Source organism: Notothenia rossii (genome assembly GCF_949606895.1).
Source record: "Notothenia rossii genome assembly, chromosome: 1".
Taxonomy (NCBI): Eukaryota; Metazoa; Chordata; class Actinopteri; order Perciformes; family Nototheniidae; genus Notothenia; species Notothenia rossii.
Window position 1 is genome coordinate 67,318,956 of NC_136912.1, and position 19,733 is coordinate 67,338,688.

A 19,733-nucleotide genomic window follows, 5' to 3' on the forward strand; every position below is an offset into this window, starting at 1 on the left:
GACCATGACTGTGTTAGTTTGTGGACCCCCAGGCCCTGAACCTCTAAATGTATCCAACAAATCACTCAATCTCAGTATATTACATTTCCAGGACAGTTAAGACCATTTGTTCTGCACAGAGATTTTCTGAAACGTCTTCAGGGAAAGTGAACTACCAAAACAGTCCTTTCATTGCTGGTTAGATTATTTCCCATGAGTCCATCAGTACATCAGAGCCCAGGGCCCTCGGGACCTGGTTCCTCTCATCACACGCGAGCCTGCTGGCCCGTACACTCACCTAGCTATGACAACACGCACTAAGCCCTGAGGAATGTTGTGTATGTACTCTGCACTGAAATGCTTTTGAAGAGGATGAAGCGGTTATGTGTTCTGGGGCGGAGGATGAAGAGGGGATGAGGGTGAGGAGGAGGAGAAGGGGTGAGGGACCCACTGTGGGTTTGTTTTGAAGGGGGACACTGTATGGGAGTAGGGAGAGAAAGGGCAGTGGTGGCTTGTGGTTTGTTGTGTTGTTGAGTCGGGAACTATTTGAGATCCAGCACCTGTCTGGTGGTCAGCTGTCCGTCAGGTCCTTTTAAGGCCTCTCCTCCTGTCATGATATCCATACATACATACATATTTGCATACCAAAAAAATGTGTTCTAATAACTACGTTTTTGAATGCTATCTGCCACTATAATACTTTATTCCACCAGTGTTATGTATGAGTATGAGCAAGAGCTTGGTTAATGGGGCAGCTAACACAAATCATATTTCAAATAAGATAATCTAGGCAAGAAACAAACAAAAAGACATTTAATGTAACTTCACAATCACTGAAGACAATATTTCAAGACATTTGATCTGATTTAACTCTTTATTTAATTGTATTGGTTAAACCTTGTAAAATCACGAGACACTGTATCTCTAATGTGATGGCAGCATTTCATATTGTCTGTTCAGGACATGGTTGGGGTCAGAGACATTGTTGTTGGCCAGCCTCATCATGTTATTATGGTAAATTGGTATTAGTAGACACTATAGAAATAGGACAGCTTGGTCAGTCCACCTTGACGTTACATTTGTACACACTGGGTAACTATTTAACATTTTTTTAACATGCATTAGTAGTAATGAGTAGTTCTTTAGACTTCAAAACATGTTCAAAGTTCTGTTATGTAAATTCCGTATATTACATTGTTACTTGATTAGGCTATGGAGAAGATCATTGTTTGTGTTAAAATATATATGTTATGCAATGTACAGTAAGTTATGGATGAAGTTTAAAAATGTTTCTACATGACGTCAGTTTTGTACATTCTGTATGGGACAACCTCCAAACACATCAGCTACAGTCTGAAGATGATAAGCTTCTATGTGCAGGGTGCTATATTTAGCGGTTCAAATATAGCTTGTTTATTTAGTAGAAGGTAGTTCCAATGTGATATGTTTACAACATCTACTGTAAATTAAAACCATGACATTGGATAAAGAGTTTAACGTTTTACATTTTTATTTTAGCCATTTTTCAATACTTAAAGCACTGCAATGAATTTCATATACCTTTTATTGTAATGTTTTGGAGGCAGAATTTTTATTTTATTTGATCTAAAACTGTCTCAGAATATTGAGTGAGATGAACCTCCCTTTTAGGTTCATGTAAATAAAACACTGATGTGGTCACAATTTAACCAGTACAAAGATTTACAATATGAATATTCTTCCAAGGCCAATGGGCTGTCTATGCAACACATTCCTTTTTTACTGGAGTTTTTGTGCCATTGGTTAATGATGTGTTCTTACAAAATACTTAGATACTAGAGATAGTCCTGTTGTACAGGGAAAAGTATAACTGTTGTCTTCTCTGATTGTAGAAAGCTATTGACATGGTGTTTTCACATTTCAACCACCTGTCCATTACCAGTGATGATTTTCCTAGATGGCCGTAAGAAAAACACCATTGGCTCAGTTACACAGTGTTACCATGCAATTTGGGCAGTAATTAGAACAATCGGTCAATTTAGCACTTTGTCAAAATAATGAAAAGGAGCAGCAATTCTAGCATTTGGATGTTGGAGTGGAGTTTAGAGCGGGGTCAAGTATGAGGCTCTCCCTGCCCTGCTGTTTTATAAATAAACATTGTGGCCACAGTTTATCATTAGAGCTATTAACAGAGACCTGACTGATAGATGTGAGGAGGGTGAGCGGAGTGTGACCTTCTGGCTGTTGAAGTGTGCTGAGTGCTGGAGCAGTGACAGACTGGAGACATTTCCCTCTGGGATCCTTGTTTCCTTTCCCCTGGAGACAAACGTCACTCCGTTTAAGTCTTTTTGTTGTTAACCTCCACCGAGGAGGGTCTATTTCGTTGATGCTTTGAAAAACCTGCTTACAGTTTTCAATTACATTTGGTGGAAAGTTAGGCAATGAACCCAGACACAAGTGGTTAGTTTTCTGTTTGGATCCAGATCAAACAGCATCACTATGTGGCCTTTTGTGATGCCAGGGTTTCCCAAATAAACTAGCAGAGGTATTTGACAAAGGAACTGCAACATGAAAGGAGATGTGTCCGAATGTGAGTAGTTAACTATTTCCTTTCACTGTTTATTGTACTATTCCACATTTTGTTGATCACATCCTTGGAAAAGCCTGAAAATAACTATTTCTCTTTTTTCTATTCGAGCTATTAATCTGCTTTTGGTTAATACGCGTTTCCACACTGAGTTGTCCTGACAAATAAGATCTACATCTACACCAGTGGTTAACTCAGATGTTGCTATTGTTCTTTTTGTACTTTTTGCAAAATCTGTTTTTCCAAGTAGCATATTTCAATGATTCAAATGCAGCTATACTTACATTCCAATGGTTTGGGTCAATCAACCAGTATCTTAATTGGCTGTAACTCAGTGGTCAGTTCGACATAAAGCCTATCCGTCTTCAAACTGAATGTAGGTATGTATAGTCCCCCTTAGCGTTTTGCATGAGCCCCTGAGTTCTTTCTTTGGTTAATTATTTTGTTTACAATCAAGAGAAATAGGACCCATTGGGGGGAATAGCTGAATTTCAGTAAACACTGAAAAACAAGCTCCACATTGATGCCAGTTCCTAACTTGTAATACAGATTTGTAATATTTAAATCACGTTCAACATTGACAGAGTGACACGGCACCTCTTAAGAATAACCTCCAATTAAACTCATGTTCCTACTGATGTCCTAAATGCATGTCTCTGTAACTGGCGATGAAGTATCAGATTTAGTGGAGAGCAGAGACAGATACATGCCCTGCAGTACTTTATGACCTTCTAAGTGTTTTGTGACTCCTGTTGATACTGACACCCTACCCTAATTGACCAGAAATGAATTATTTATGAGTGTTTGCTGTCTACGAGGCAGAAAAGAAGCCAATGAAATAAACCCAACTGCTACTGAAGTCAGCTGGTTTTATCGTACACATTTATTATTTAGTAACTTAAAGGTTTCTCTAACAAAATAGCGACTTTATTTGGTTCAAACTTTATTAAAGTGCTTCAATGTGTTATGTCCTTAAAGTTACATTTTGCAGCTTCCCTGCTAAATTGTTTTTTTCTGTAACAACAACCCCATAGGTTGACGGCAGAGAACCTGTCCAATCAGAATGAAGCAGAGCTGCAGCGTCGCCTGGAGGAGCGGCAGGAGGAGATCATCCACATGCAGGAAATCCTGGAAACCAAAGTTCAGCTGCTACAAGAGGTACACACACACACGCACACGCACACGCACACGCACACACGCACGCACACACACACACACACACACACACACACACACACACACACACACACACACACACAGACACACACACACACGCACACACACACGCACACGCACACGCACACACACACACACAACAGAAGACGACAGAAAGAACCTTTGTCAGGTTTGCATGGATCTGATGTTCCTCTCTCTGTGTTGCGTTCAGGAGGCCCAGCTGGCGCGAGGTGAGGCTGAGAGGATGACCTCGCTGGCGGACTCTGAGTCTCAGCGCCGCCTGGCTGTAGAGAGAGAGCTGGTGGAGAGGATGGAGGAGGAGGAGGAGGGGGGGGGCTCAGGTGGACAGCCCAGCCAGCAGGCCCTGGCTGACAAAGACAGGTGACTATAACCTGCCATCAATGAAATGCATGCAGGAGTTAGTCCTAGCTGTGCTTGTACTATACCCTTGCACAATAGACACAATTCATAGTTGACACAGCTTATGGATTAAGAAACAGAAATGTATTTACTGTTTTATTTGTTGCTTTATTAATGTATGTACAATGTTTGTATATGTACTGCCAACACTGACAGTGCTGCTGACACTGATATCGACTGACCTTGATGACAACTGATTCATGGCTGGAACAAAGAGCCAGAGCTCTGACCTACACACTGTAACTGACCCCTGAGGTCAGATCTGTGAACTTCACTGCACCATTTCACCCCTCCCCCCCCCCCCCCTCTCCCCCTCTATCTCTCTCAGGCTGATAGAAGGGCTGACACAGCAGAAACACTCACTGAGTCTCCAGCTCGAGGAGCTCCATGTCAAAGTTCACCATCTCTCCTCTCCTGCCAAGAGTACAGAACGAGAAGTGGTATGTTTGCTCAGGAGTCACTAACTGAATACACTTTGCATGGCACATTTTGTAAATCATTAACAAGCTTTTTTTAATCTACTGTATGTGAATACTTTTAGATTAATTCAAAATATTGTTCCTGATATGGAAGCAGCCACACACATTGAGTTTCACAAAATCTGTCTTTACATCTCAAAACATGTTCAATGTAGATTAAATGCATTTTGAATATCTCACATTTGATGAGTCAATATTATTGGTTATTATGAAATGTTTCATCATTTCAAAAACATTGCAACATTATAAAGACATAATCAAAAATGTAATGAAGTAATTATTGACAATGTAACTATAATCTAAATGCATTATACATTATCCTGACTACATGTAAACATACACATATATATATATATACTGTATATGTATGTATATACTGTATGCATAGTTACTTTAGCACTGTAACAACAACTTAGCTTGTATTTAATGAAAGTCTTTGCAATTAAGAATACATTCTAAAATCTGGTTAAGACCTTGTGTCAGGCTTTTGAGGTGACCCAGCCAGGTGAGCTTGTTTTGGGCTACATTTCAGGTGACCCTCATCCCTGCTCTCCTCCCTTCCATCTTTGTGTTTTGGCTCAAACCCCAGACAGGCTGACGGAGATATACAAACTGTTTTTATATCCACATGTGGGTCAGTGGAAATTTGACAAAGCGGATAAGCTGCAAACCAACCTGAAGATGGAAACATGTGCATATATGACTAATCATGACAAACAAAAGTACTCATCTCATAAGCACCCTAAACTTGGGATCACTGTAGATAATTTGTTTTTGGTTATAATAAGTACTGCACTTGGTATTTGATATGTCGGTGGTTGGGATTTGATCTGGATAACAGGGGGTGGGAGGTGATGAATGCTTTATTTTGAACACAAAGTATCAATTTAATTTGGTCAAGATGTCTATAGTAGTTTGAAGACAGATTTTAGATTGAGCTTCCCTTTTTCCCCCAACAGAGTCATGGAGAGAGCCGAGTCTGCACACAGATGCAGGTAGGAAGAAAAACTGTTGTACGCCGAGTATGAATCAAATGTGTTTATATGTGCGGCACACACTCACATCGTTACTGTGTATCTTGTCATTGAGCTGTTTTTGCAGGGTCTGATTTACACCTAAACTTGCAATTGAGACAATGTTGCATGACTCCCATTGTTCCCAGTTAGTCCTTCTTATAGAGATGTAGCTCCATCTAGTGGTGCGTGATCCACACTGTATGGATTACTGCTTAACAGTGCCGTTTCCTTGAGTTATTTTAAGTTTGGGAGACCTGTCTTCCACATTTATCTTATTGTGTTTAGTAATGTGCTTTTTACTCCACTAAATGTATTTTGCATATGGGTTTTTCTGCATGAAATCTTTGAGATGAACTCGTAAAATAAGCTTCAGCTTAAACTCCCCAATAGTTCACAAACTAACATTAATTTAAAACTCTTTCTAGTACTTTCTTTAGTGCATAAATGGTTTTCAAGTATGGTTTTAGGACTTCATTTACTACTCAAACAAAAAACACTCTTTCTTTCTCTCAGTCCATGTACATTTAAATAATTATTGTAAATATGATTTTTTCAAAACTAGAATTGTTCCTGGTCCCAGATTTCCTTTTCCTGTAATTGGATCAGGGACATTTATTCAGAATAAGCCACATTTAAGCACAAAACCAAAACATTAAATATCTTTAAACTACATTTTGTGCCAAAACTTTAAGAAGTGACATCAGAAGCAGGTTACATTATAAGATCATGCACCTTTGCCTTTTGTTGATGTACATTATTTAAAAATGCTTTACCCTAAATGCAATTTGAGCTATCACAACGTTTCTGGCTGCCCCTACATTTCCTTTCTGTAATATCTTGTTGCTGCAGACTCAGCTCTCACATACAGTTATTCTATTTCATCCTCAGTCTCCTCACTGACACCAGTTATAATTATAATCAGCTCACTGTCAGCTGGCTGCGACACACAGGGACTAGTTTCTCTGGGAGCGGCTGCAGCGTGCACAGAAGGAATCACTTGTTTACTTGGCAGGGCAACAAGTTGTCGTTTGAGAGAGGAAAATCAGCATTTCTGTCTGGGTGGCCGCTAATTCACCACTGTCACACTTTGGTATTTATGCCACTCTGAGAAAAATAAACCTCAGAGTGTGTCCGTCAGCGGTGTTTGGCACCCGTCTCTGATTAGGATTAATTGATTTTTGATTGCGTGCCTCATTGCAGCCGATCAGTTTTTTGGTGTGGTGTCTCCAGAGGCCTTGCAGGGTGACAAATGTAGACAAAGTCAGGGCCATGAGGTCCACACACACAGGAAAACAAATCACATGTGAGAACAGTTGTATCAACAACACATCCACTCTGCTGCGATAATGAAAGAGGGATGAAGACTTGTGGATATGTGGGAAAAGTATCCTGAAAGTGTCTGTTGAGAATGACATCAGCTTTCTCCTTAAAGGGTCATGTGACTCACAGACAGGAGTTCCAGCACCCCCACCCTTCCCTCCCTCCTCCATTGTATGCTGTGACAGTGGAGGCTGGACGACAATTGGGTGCCCCTGGGAAATGCATGAACTAATTACTGGCAATTCCGAGAATTGAATGAAGCTGATGGAAAACATACAGGCCAAACACAGTTTTTTGTCAGTTCAATGCTTGCACACAGTGTTTTACTGACACAAAAAAGCTTTATGGAAATGGGAAGTGTTGTATTTGGAATTACATAATTTGTCACACAATGTTTTGATCTGATTTTCTCGCTGAAAATACTCAGTTTTGTAAGATTAAATGCAGCAGTTTTGGTCGAGCAGAAGCACCGTGAGCCATCCTGACCATATACCAAAATATCTCTTTATTTACTGGTGCTGTATAATTTTCAGAGGGTACACATCATCACCATAACATTATTGGCATTAAATACATGATAAGTGTTTAAAATAGCAAGTGTTAATTGATATCAGCCATCAGCCTGCAAATACAAGGCAATCATGTATTTGCATTCAGAAACACGGTGACAACACCTTAAAAGCAACCAAAAATGTAAACAGTCAGATAGAGCTCCATAATAGAACATTTAATAAAAAATAAGAAAACACAAAATGTAAATCTATATTAATATTTGCATACGAATATTACACTAAGGAAGATTACAAGTATTATTCAAGTAATCTTAAACAAAGTTACATTTCCAAAAAACAACAATTTGGTGCCTTTATTGTTAAACCCACATTCATTTATAAAAAGTATTTTTAGATCTGATTTGTTTTTAAATTTGTTGTCTTTACCGCGTGATCAAATTGTTATCTTAGAGAGTTCATGCATCATAAACATGGACATTAATAAATAAACCTTAATACCAATTTATAATTGTGTTGGTTAACATCAGGAATGGAAACACATTATGAACAGGCAAAGCTTGTCTTTTTTTATCATGATCAATTGACCCAAAAACTGTTTACATTTGGCATTAACTGAACTCATCGATTTATTTTAAACATAATTCATAAAAAATAGGGAACGTTAATTGATTCTACATCTTTGCCGAGAGAAATCCCAATGTTTATTTTAAAGAGACCGTACAGAATCAGCATCCCTCCTCTTTCCAGTAAAATGGTTCAGTCCAGGCTTCTTCATGAGGTCTCACTCTTACACTGAAATGGTTGACAGAAAGCTCTTAACACACTCAACTCTTAGCCCCGAACAATAATAACATTGCCAAACGATCATTAAAAGACCAAATTAATTTAATAATACAAAATAAAAGGAGAAAACCTTATTGGTCATAATGGAAATCATAATTAATTTGCACCCCTATAACATGTAACAATCGACCAGTATTTTATAAACTGATTTTGTCTTTTTTTTAATGGTATCTTTATCTCTGAAAAGTAACTATTGCTTTAAAATAAATGGGGTTAAAAGGTGAAATATAAAATAGTTGTCTTTGAAGTGTAGCCAGGGAAAGCACATGCATAAATTAGCATAGAAATTAAAAACGGCAACTAACGTTGGCCAACAGCAAAAGTGTACTTTAGAGAATGAACCCTTTCTTTCTGTTGTGATGATCGGTAGAAAATAATATGATTTTTCTAAATGATTATTTATGTCTGTAGAGTGGTATATATTTTTAGACTACAGCCATTTCTCAAGACCGGAACTAGTTAAAGCTGCGGAGTGAGATATCATCTCAAACATAGACGATCTTTGGGTCCTGTCACGGTTGCCTCGATGTCTGGTTATGAAAATCGCCTCGAGCTGACAGCCTCTCCCTCCATCCCCTGCTGATCTCGCCGCTGCCGTTGAGGAGAAAACGGATAGGGGACCCGGACATTCTCCGGTGATACTAACATCCACACTGTCGACCAGGAAAGACCGTGTTTTTTCCGTGTTCGTGTCGGACTGTTACACGGGGAAGCTGCTGCAGCGGGGAGATGCTGTCATGTAGAGAGACGTCATTGATTTTTAAAAGGCAACACAAAAAGACTGCAGTGACATCAACTGGAGATCGTTTCTATCCCCGGAATATAAAACGATAAAATATCGATCTGTCTGCAGTGAACCACCGAGGAAGTGAAATGAGACACATGACAGAGATCACATCCGTTCTGCCTGGAAATCCTCTTCACTGAATGAACGCTTCTGGTCACGTTGTCATGTCAGCGTGAGGTGTAGTCTCTGCCCAGTGATCCATTTGATTAAAGCTGCCTATTCAATTAAAAGTAGCTCAAATCATTATTATCGTTTTGGAAGAAAAACACATTGTTGTCCTTGGATTCATCACCACAAGGTCTATGTACAAACTATGCTGGAGAGTTTAATCATTTCACATGATATTTCCCAGCAGATGGAATATGTAAACCTTAAGCTTAAAAATACTTTCAATTCCAAAAGAGCAGATCAGGACCTGACTCTGGAACAGGAGGCTGAAGAGGGATCAAAACAAATCAGAACATATCTCCAAAATACTTATTATGAAAAGGATATTTTTAATGGAATTTCCAAACTTTTAAAATCAGTGCAAGTGCAACTTTTCTTTTTGGCATACCTGAAATAACTGTTGGACTTAATCAGTTCAGAAGTCGATGAAAAACATCAGCAATTTACTGTACACTTCCTTCAATCCAAAGACAAATCTTACAAGCGAGAAAATAAATAGTCTTAAAAGCACTGATATATTAGTATTAGCTGGTTCACCTATACCTCTGTAATGCTGGACGTGGTGAAGATGAAGGAGGCTTGCAGGATCTGCGCTCGCGAGCTCTGCGGCAACCAGCGCCGTTGGATCTTCCACCCTACAGCCAAGCTCAACCTGCAGGTGCTGCTGTCCCACGCTCTGGGCCACGAGCTGAGCCGGGACGGCCGCGGGGAGTTTGCCTGCTCCAAGTGCGCCTTCATGCTGGACCGCATGTACCGCTTCGACACTGTCATTGCCCGTGTAGAGGCCCTGTCCCTGGAGCGCCTTCACAAGCTCCTGCTGGAGAAAGACCGGCTGAGGCAGTGTATCGGAGGCCTGTTCCGAAAGCACAACGCAGATGATGGGAACGTGCCTCAGCCCAGGGCCGTTGTGGGGGTTGTTGGGACTGACGTGGGGTCAGAAGACTCTCCTGTGGTGGATCTGTCAGGTCTGCAGGACGGAAGATACTCTGATATGATCCAGGATGATCTTACCTACTCTGTGTATGAATCCTGGGCTGATAAGGAGGACCCGGCCCTGGACCAATCCACCCATCAAGAGCCCCACCAACACCATCACCAGTGCCCAGGAGCAGACTCTCTCTCTGGCATGAAGCCTAAGCGATGCAGGGGATGTGCAGTCCTCCGTGTCGCTGATTCTGACTATGAGGCAGTGTGTAAGGTGCCTCGCAGGGTTGGGCGCAGAAGCACTTCCTGCGGACCATCCACACGCTACTCAACAGCCACTCCCGGGGGTAAAGACCCTGCTAGAACCTCCGGAGAGTCCGAGGCTACAGCTGTCACCTTTGAGTCCTCCTTAGCTGAGTTGGACACTGATAAAATCATGTGTGACCAGACAAGTCCTAGCCCGGCATCATCTGTGGAGTCTCTCGACACCGCCGTGGACGTGAGTTGCCTTCCAGTGAACCACAGAGAAGGAGAACAAACTGTACCAGAAAAATATCCAGAGGAGGTTTCAGCACGAAGGTATACTACATGGGACAAACCCCCAAGTGAGAGCTCCTTCTCTGGGCTGGAGGTGATGCTGAGCCTCCTGAGGGGCTGGGACTACCGGCCAGTGAAGCCTCAAAGAGGTAGCAAGCTCCCAGTTCTGTCCAAAGCCAAACTGGACCAAAGCCTGTCCCTACCCCTGCCCATCCCACTGAGGTCGCCCTGTGGAGGGGCTAATGACTGTGAACTGTACTCCCACCTGCCTGTCCCAGAAGTCATAACCCCGTGTACCCAGCAGGAGCTGCAGGCAGAACTTGCTGAGATGGAGGAGCAGTGGATGGATGAATATGTTCAGTGCGGTCCGTTCCGCTTTCAGCAGGTAGATTAGTTGCAACAATACCTGGTTCCTTGATGACCTCTGATCTTCACGTAGCTGATACTGTCAGTGTCGGGGAACATTTTCTACTGATTTTCTTATTTATTTTTGCTTCTCAAATACATTTTCTTATCATAGGCCGTGTCTGGCTGTATGGGTGCCTTAAACTAACACAAGCCTTTCACCTGGAAGGCTGATGTTTCGAGCCCTGTGTGAAACTTAAAATCAACATTTACTTTTTTTAATTGGATGTAAGTTTGAGAAACCGGCTCGAGATACACTTTTTGTTATATTCCATGGAATGCTCTTAACATCCCGATAGCAATGAATATCTTAAGTGCTTTGACAAAAAATCCATACAAAAATCTCATCTCTGGAAGCCGTAGTACTGTAAAAAGCACGACCAATCATTTGAGCCGGCCCAGCTAAAATAACTGGATGGCCTACCTGCCTGTCAGCCTTCCATCTGTGCACAAACTTATCTCGTACCCTCATTGGTCATGTGCGCGTTCGTGTGTGTTGGAGGAGGGGCTCTGTAAGGAATGGCAGATTTTCTCCGGTCGTGTATTTTCAAATTAGCGATCTCGAGCCGGTTTCTCAAATTTACATACCCTACCTTTAAATAACATTTAAAAACCATGGTGTCTTACTAAACATACCCAAGTAATTTTGTTTGCATTTCTTCAAGCAAACTCTCTGGGTTGTTTTAATTGAAAATAGGTACCATTGTAAGAAACACAGAAAAACTAATCTAAAGGAAGACTTCAAATGAATCCCCCCCCCCTTTTAAGAAGGTTGACCAACTAATTCCTTCTTTGTGCGCCCGCCATCGAGGGTAAAATCTCTCTGGATTTTCTGTTTTTCTCATCTCCTCCGCTGACAAAGCTGAACGCAGCCTTGATTACTCTCTCTGGGAGCATAAATACTCCTTCGGTATCCTAGCAACACTACTGTTGCCATGGGTACAGTCTCAAAGCTGTGCCACTGTCAGACCGTGTGAAGAGTCTGATACAGCATCATAACTTCTATTGTTATGTTAATGGTTACTGTGAAATGTGGTTCAGTGTGCCAGGAGGGAACAGACTCTATTCTATTATACAACAATATACCCGGCTGTACCATAGCACTATCAACGGTGTGAATTAGATATTTATAATAAGTAAAACAATTAGAATAAGAAACAGGTTTATTGCCATGTAGGTTTACACAGACGAGGAATTTGCTTTGTTGTGTGTGGTGCATTCATAAAACACAGTAAGAGAAGAAGGAAACATAAGAAAATGGGGGAAAATGACTATTAACAATTTTAACATTATAAAATTATAAATATTTACACCAAATATATATATTCAAAAAATAAAAGTACAATATAATAGGTTAGAAATCTCAAATGTATGCAGTATGGGGATCTAAAGTGGAGCGCTTACATACAGTTACTTTATTCCTTATTATGAATAATAATAAAATAAGGTGTTACAGACTATTTGTTTTTCAAATATTTTTCCCGTTGTACAGTCTGACTATTAGTTAAGTTGAAACAGCTGTAGAAAAGGACACACACACACAGCTGACTCCCCTAGGGCATAATGACATCACAGCATTACATAGATCCTAAAAACAAATACAAAAACAAGGAAGTCAACAACATGCTGCCCAGGCAACAGCCGTTTCAACAGGAAGTCACCCAACAGGAAACTGACATCACTTTCTACTTTCACTCAATCATTCACACACAGCTGCAGGGAAACACACAGTAACATGTGTTCACCACTAAATCATCTCTGCAGTACAACTCCTACACGTTTTCATTGTTATTGACATTTATTTTACTCCTTTGTCTTCCAGAGGCTGATTGATGAGCAGCAGGGTCAGCTCAGTCAGTATGAGAGTGCCGCGGGTCAGTGTGTGGGCGAGCTGCAGAAGGCCCAGGACCAGGTCCACTCGCTGCAGGCCAAGATCAGAGAGAGCGAGACCAGGAACCAGGTGCCACCTCCTCCTCCATCTGATCATAACTCTTTATGGCAGATCTCTGTGATGTTTTGTACTGAGTCTACTGTGTGTGTAGAAGCTGCAGGAGCGGCTCGCTGAGATGGAGTTGGAGCTGCGTTCGGCCCAAGAGGAAGCCCAGCGACAGGAGAGGAACATCCAGAACATCGCTGATACTGCCAACTCCAAGGAGGCAGAGGTATAGAAATGTATAGATAGACATATAGACCAATACTGGGATAGGAGACAAGAAGGCAGAGTTTTAGAAAAACTGAAAAGATTGAACACAGCAGAATGTCAAATGGGAAAATGAACAAAGAACGCACTGCTTCCTATCTAAGCTGTGTTTGTATATGTGTGTTTTCGCAGGCTGCAGAGCTGTGTCGGGTGATTGAGGAACAAAATAAGATGCTGTGTTCTCTCAAAGAGCTCGCCAACCGCAACCAGCTGCAGCAGCTGCAGGTTTGTCCTCCATGCTGACACTGAATGATACCAAATGTAGCTTTAGAAAAAATAAAATACAATAATATAGTGTCTTTACTTGTTTCTAATTCTGATTTTCTTTGAATCCGTCCCTCTCTACCCTTCTGTGTGTGTCCGTCTCTTCCTCCCCCTCGCTCTGTGTTCTCCTCCAGGCGTTGGGTGCAGACAGTGTCCGGGGTCAGGGTGAGGTTCTGGCTCTGCAGGCGTCTCTCTTCCAGGCCCAGCTGGAGCTGCAGGCGGATGAGAGGGTGCAGCGGCAGGCGGTGAGGGCGCAGGACGACCTGAGCCGAGCCCTGCAGAGGCTGGAGACCGACCTGCAGGGGGCGCTGCAGCACCGCAGGGAGACCCAGAGACACAACCAGGTGAGGATATTACACCAGTATCATTTAGCTGATTCTTTAATCCAAAGCAACATACATACACTTCAATACCAAGCCCATAAACGAGGTTCAGTGCACAAGGACACTTCACATGTTGACAGCAGGGGATTGAGAGCAAACCATTGACCCTCTGAGTGGGAGACACCCATTTACCCCACGAGACATATACCCCCATATGTAGCATAATCAGAACAAATGCATCAGTAGTGTTATCTAAAAGATCACCTTGCTTCCTAGCTCTTTGATCTGATGATTTGGTGTGTGTGTGTGTGTGTGTGTGTGTGTGTGTGTGTGTGTGTGTGTGTGTGTGTGTGTGTGTGTGTGTGTGTGTGTGTGTGTGTGTGTGTGTGTGTGTGTGTGTGTGTGTGTGTGTGTGTGTGTGTGTGTGTGTGTGTGTGTGTGTGTGTGTGTGTGTGTGTGTGTGTGTGTGTGTGTGTGTGTGTGTGTGTGTGTGTGTGTGTGTGTGTGTGTGTGTGTGTGTGTGTGTGTGTGTGTGTGTGTGGCGATGCGATGCTCAGGATCTGCAGCTGGCTCTGGAGAAGGCCCGGTTGGCCCTGCAGGAGAGAGAGGAGAAGCTGAAGGAGGGCGAGCAAGAGAGGCAAAGACAGGAGGAGGAGAGACAGAAGACCCTCACAGGGCTGAGGACGGCCCTGCAGACCAAAGAGCAGCTGATGCAGGTCAGACACACTCACGCTACTTCATGCTCTCAGATATACTGCACACACACCTGCACACATTAACAGGATTCATACAGAGGGCACATCCCAGGAGTTAATTCTGCAGACACTTTGCATGATTCTCATAACAGACTAAAGCTAGCAAGCTCAAGTTCCTCTGAAATAAAAGATTTAATTCATAAGAGTCTGTGTTGATGAATTCACTTCCTCTAAAGTGGTGTTTTTTGTATTCATGTTTCTGCTAAAAGTATTCTAAATCTAGTTTTTTTCCTTCTCTTAGGACTACTGTGAGCTGCTGGAGGATCCAAAGGAGAAGAGAGACTCTCTGCTTCAGAAACTCCGGCAGCGTATCAAGGAGAGAGACCGAGCTCTGGAGGTAAACAACACACACACACACACACACACACACGCACACGCACACGCACACGCACATCCACTAATTCCTTATGTTTAAAAGCCAGGAAAAAGTCAGTCTTGCCTAATATGTGACCTTTAATTTATTGTGTACAATATCATGTCACTACTGTCTATTCTTAGTGCCAAGCATCACAATTACATTAGATAATGCCATAAAAGTTAACACCATATTTATTTTTCTAGTAAGTTATGAATTTTTTTTAAATTAGTGCCTCTGTCTTCTTTAACCTTTATTTAGGAATATTTATTTGTATATATATTTAATGAATTTGTTTCGCAATTATTTTATCATAAAATCCCCATTGATATTTAAAAATCCAGAATGTGTGTTCCCTTTGGAGGACTCTTCAATGTAAGATAAGACTCTCAGGTCAAAACCCCATCCTCTGCAGTTTATTAATGTTCAGACCTATACTGTCATGTTCTGTGATAATGATTGGTGCTTTTGACCAATCCCAAGCGAGCAGTAGACGAGAAGTTCCGCAGCGTGGAGGAGAAGGAGGAGGAGACCCGTCGGCTCCGGCTGCTGCTCAGAGAGAAGGAGAGAGACCTGGAGAGACAGCGCTGCGTGCTGTCCAACAACGAGGAGACCATCACTGTAAGAACACACACACACACACTCTTCTTCTTTTTCCTCTCTCTCTGCAACCAATCACTCATTGATGCTTCTGTGCGTGTCAGAGCCTGGAGCTGCTGCTGCGGGGGAAAGCTCTGGAGCTGGAGCAGGTGTGTGACGCCTGGAGGAACATGCAGCGGCAGCATCAGCAGAGCGCAGGGAGACAGAGCGGCATCCTGGGAGAGAGAGACGCCATCATCGGTCAGCTGCAGGGGGCGCTGCACGCTCGCTCGCAGGAGGCCCAGGTACACAGGAAGTTACAAAGGAAATGGGTTTACTAAAACCTTTATATCAGTTATAATCAGTTCCTGACTCCAGAAAAATTCGACTTTTTCACTTGGTCTGTTACTGAGGTCAAAGTGTCATGGTAGTCATTATTAGTACAATCCTACGATTAGCAATCACTACAGAGACAGAAATATTTAGGAAGCGAAAACGCTCCAAAGGACTATAGTTTGTGACCTTGTTAAGACTCATACTGAGATAATACATCTTTCTTACTACTGCAGATGAACATTCATATTGGCTTGTGAACAGCAACAATAAAACATGAATATTGAGATTATTAGAACACACATTTACAAATGACAATATAAATAATAACACAATAACAGAACATGCAATGAAAGCCAAAAGCCTACATGGCACAGTTTTAATATTTTAAATAAATATTTTCAAAATAAACTGAATCTGAAATAAAAAAAATCATAAAAGTAATAAAACATGTTTCAATAAATAATTATCTTGTGAAGAAAAGGTAATATTTAACATTTGTTGAATGGGATTTTCTTATGATTCGCTATCTCTGTTTTCATGTTTCTTCCTCTCTCCTCTGCAGGACATGCGCTGCTCTCTGCTGGCTCAGATCCAATCAGCTCCCAGCGATGTTCTGGAGGAGCTGAAGATCCGCCTCCAGCTCAAAGACCGCCTGTTCCAGGAAGTTCTAGCCGACCGCACCCAGCAGGCGAAAGAGCACCATGAGCAGGTCCAGGATCTGCTCCGGACCATCAGCTCCAGGGACCAGTACATTCAGGTAGAGTGGAGAATCTCAGTAGAATCACTTACAGTCAATATAAAGCTGTCTATGGATACAACAATGACTCAAATCTCTGTCCAGGTCTCTGGGAGCCGGCTGGGGGAGGTGCTGGGCGAGCAGGCGGGGCGGCTGATGGAGCTCCGCAGGCAGCTGAGCTCGGGGGTCGGGTGGGGGTCGGACTCTGACTCGGCTGTGGAGCTGCAGGCGGTGCAGGAGGAGCTGCATCTGGCTCTCAGGAGGGAGAGGGAGAGAGAGAGGGAGAGCCAGGAGCTGAGCAGGAGTCATGCCAGCAGGGAGGAGGCCCTCAGCAGGAGGCTGCAGGGGAAGGAGGAGATCATCAGGGTCAGTGTGATATTTGTAATTTAATCTTTACATACAGTATATTTTTGTATGAGAAGACAATACTGAAATGAGAGAAAATGCAATATACTGGTAAACCAATGGCTGTGATACTTAAATGAAATATTAGTATCATGTTAAAAATGAGTGGTGCACTACTCTATTAGTCAGCTTATCCATTCATTTATTGACATCGTCAGCAAATTTTAACGATAATTGCTATTTGTCATACAAAATTATCAGAATATTTTAAATGTCACTATGTTTGTAATAACATATGATGACATATGAAACTACATTTCTGAACACAAGCCATTTAAAGACGTCACCTTGAACTTCGAGACACTAGTGGATACTTTTTACTTTTCTGACATGCCTAAATGAAATCATCACAGTACTTCAGCACCAAAATCTAGTCTCCAAATGAGCAACTATGCCACCAATAAAATACATTCACAAAAATATTTACCTCTTTGGGAGCATCTTTAGTAGTTATTTAAGGCAACAAAATAAACCAAAAAGTTTAACTTCCAATTGCTTTTAAAATGCAGCTGCCCCTTTTCACCTATTAATCCAATACAGTATGTTGTGTTGATTATGTGACATGCATGTCAAAGTGCCCTTGTGTGTGTTCTGCAGGACTTCCAGAGGCAGATGGTGGAGCCCTCCGCCCTCCCTCTGGTTGAGCAGTTGACCCTGGAGGTCCAGGAGCTGAGAGAGAGCCTGGTCCAGAGGGACGGTCCCCCAGCCAGGGGGCCCGTCCCGGGCCGCAGGCAGCCTGAGTTTGGAGGTGGGCATCAAAGGAGCATGGGACAGTATCTGTAACTGCATCAGAGCTGCTGTGGTGGTTTAACACAACCTAACACATGGGACTTTCTGGGTGTAAATACTACTGAACCTTTTCATTGATGGTGACATTTTCAACTTTTTTCATTCAGCCATTGCATTGGTCTGCACGCTTCTGAACACGGATGACAGAAATGTCTGTTTCATGAATGATACATTTAATTTTAGGAGTTTTAAACCCCTTAACAAGCTGCATGGTTTGTTTTTCGTACATCTTTTGAAATCTAATTGGGTGAGATAATGACTCAAATTTGACAAACACTATGATGTTTCATAACTATGAGCCATCTCCATGTGTGAACTATTTTAACATCCCTCTATCACTGCAGCAACTTGCCTATTTTACAGGAGGTTATAGAAAACAGAACGATGAAAAACTAAATCTAAAAAGGCAAGAAGAAGGATCACGTTTTTACTGTGTTTGTGGCCTCTGTGGTTCAGTATGGTTCCTACATTTGATATAACTTGAAAGAAGATCATGACTCTGATCAAAAGTTTGGTTTTGTTATCTCAAGCTTTTGCTTAAAAAATAAGTTCTTATTAAGTTCTTCAGTATAGAAGTAAATATCAGATCTTACACGAAAATACAACAAAAAAGGCTAAAATAAGTCGTACTTACCAATTTCCATATGTACTTCAAAATATATGAAATGATTTATATCTGTGACTTCAAGTCTGAACATTGCTAGAATCTTTTTTTATTTCTTTTTCATTTTGTAAATATAAAATGTTTTCTAATAATTTTGGAACAAAGTTCTTCACGTTAACCTAGCTGTTTTTTTCCTGAGATTATAAATGGCGGGAACTTTTTTCCCATTGTTTTTTAGATGTCTAAATGTGCAGTTAGATGTGCTGTTGCTATTTTGTATGATTCACAGCATTGTTGACGATTTACTTTTTAAATCAGGATGCAACTGTTTATATGCCAGTGGTAATATATTACTTATTGTGTGCATGCGTGCATGCGTGTGTGTGTGTGTTCTTTATACTATCAATTGTATGACAATTTAAACTAACATGTTATTTAACAGAACAATATGAAATATAAGCAGATTCGACATTGCCTTTATGTGATTATGATGCTGTGTACTTTTGTAAAGTCAATGCTTAGCTTGTTAAAATTTGCTTGTGTGACGTGCAATTCAACAATCATCAGCTCCACTTCTTTGGTTCAATATTAACGATTATGACATATACTATCGAGTTTGTTCTACACTGGATTACAGTAAGTACGAATGTTTATTTTATGCTTATAAACATTCCCATGAAGCTGAAGAATGTAAAGAATGTCTCTGCGCAGACTCCATTAAAGTTTCACACACAATTTTTGGATGGCAAATATATTTAATTTATACATTTTCAACCTTACCATGTAAATAGGCGCTTTCACACCGGAGTACTTTTCCCATTATAGTTCCGATAGTTCTTGACATGTTGCGTTCACACCAACAAAATCCGGAACTAGAATTTAGTTCATGAACATTTTCAGCTCCTTTTTAGTCCCTGCTAGAGAGCAGGTACTTTCATGGGAGAAAAAGGTTCCCATTTCTGATTGGCTGGGCGGATTGCAAACCGCGCCCCGTAAAACTTGGACAAGTTTTGTGAAGCCGCCAATGTATTTACTGGCATTAGCATTATTAGCATTAGCCCAGCGCACCAATGGAGAGAGACTAATTTATGGCAACACAAAAAAAAACATGTGAGTGGTGGAGTGATGAGGAGGTGTCGGCGTTCTGGCGAAGTACTGGGAACTAAGTACGACAAAGTACTTTTCCCACAAAGGTTCATCAGAACTCTTTAGTTCTCATGAACTAAGTACAGATCGCGTTCACACCGGAATAAGT

The 19,733-nt window shown here is 41.5% G+C and overlaps 2 protein-coding genes across 5 annotated transcripts in view; both read left to right on the top strand.

Annotated features, from left to right (window-relative positions):
• The window catches only part of LOC307043897 (CDK5 regulatory subunit-associated protein 2-like), a 68,905-nt gene extending 64,836 nt beyond the window's left edge, over positions 1–4,069 (top strand). Inside the window, exons 5-6 of the mRNA XM_079688831.1 lie at positions 3,580–3,703; positions 3,933–4,069. Of these exons, the coding sequence (XP_079544957.1) occupies positions 3,580–3,612 (33 nt within the window). The 3' untranslated portion in view covers positions 3,613–3,703; positions 3,933–4,069. The remainder of the gene's footprint in view (positions 1–3,579; positions 3,704–3,932) is intronic.
• A 3,807-nt stretch (positions 4,070–7,876) lies between these two features.
• The window catches only part of pde4dip (phosphodiesterase 4D interacting protein), a 47,287-nt gene continuing 35,430 nt past the window's right edge, over positions 7,877–19,733 (top strand). For 2 of the 4 annotated variants that reach the window (XM_079688794.1, XM_079688797.1), the window contains exons 1-12: positions 7,880–11,112; positions 12,955–13,092; positions 13,175–13,294; positions 13,465–13,557; positions 13,731–13,940; positions 14,477–14,635; positions 14,916–15,011; positions 15,513–15,650; positions 15,734–15,913; positions 16,507–16,701; positions 16,786–17,046; positions 17,683–17,833. In XM_079688794.1, the coding sequence (XP_079544920.1) occupies positions 9,817–11,112; positions 12,955–13,092; positions 13,175–13,294; positions 13,465–13,557; positions 13,731–13,940; positions 14,477–14,635; positions 14,916–15,011; positions 15,513–15,650; positions 15,734–15,913; positions 16,507–16,701; positions 16,786–17,046; positions 17,683–17,833 (3,037 nt within the window). In that variant the 5' untranslated portion in view covers positions 7,880–9,816. Of the gene's footprint in view, positions 11,113–12,954; positions 13,093–13,174; positions 13,295–13,464; positions 13,558–13,730; positions 13,941–14,476; positions 14,636–14,915; positions 15,012–15,512; positions 15,651–15,733; positions 15,914–16,506; positions 16,702–16,785; positions 17,047–17,682; positions 17,834–19,733 lie in introns of all 4 variants that reach the window. The other 2 variants (XM_079688796.1, XM_079688795.1) reach the window with 2 other exon arrangements.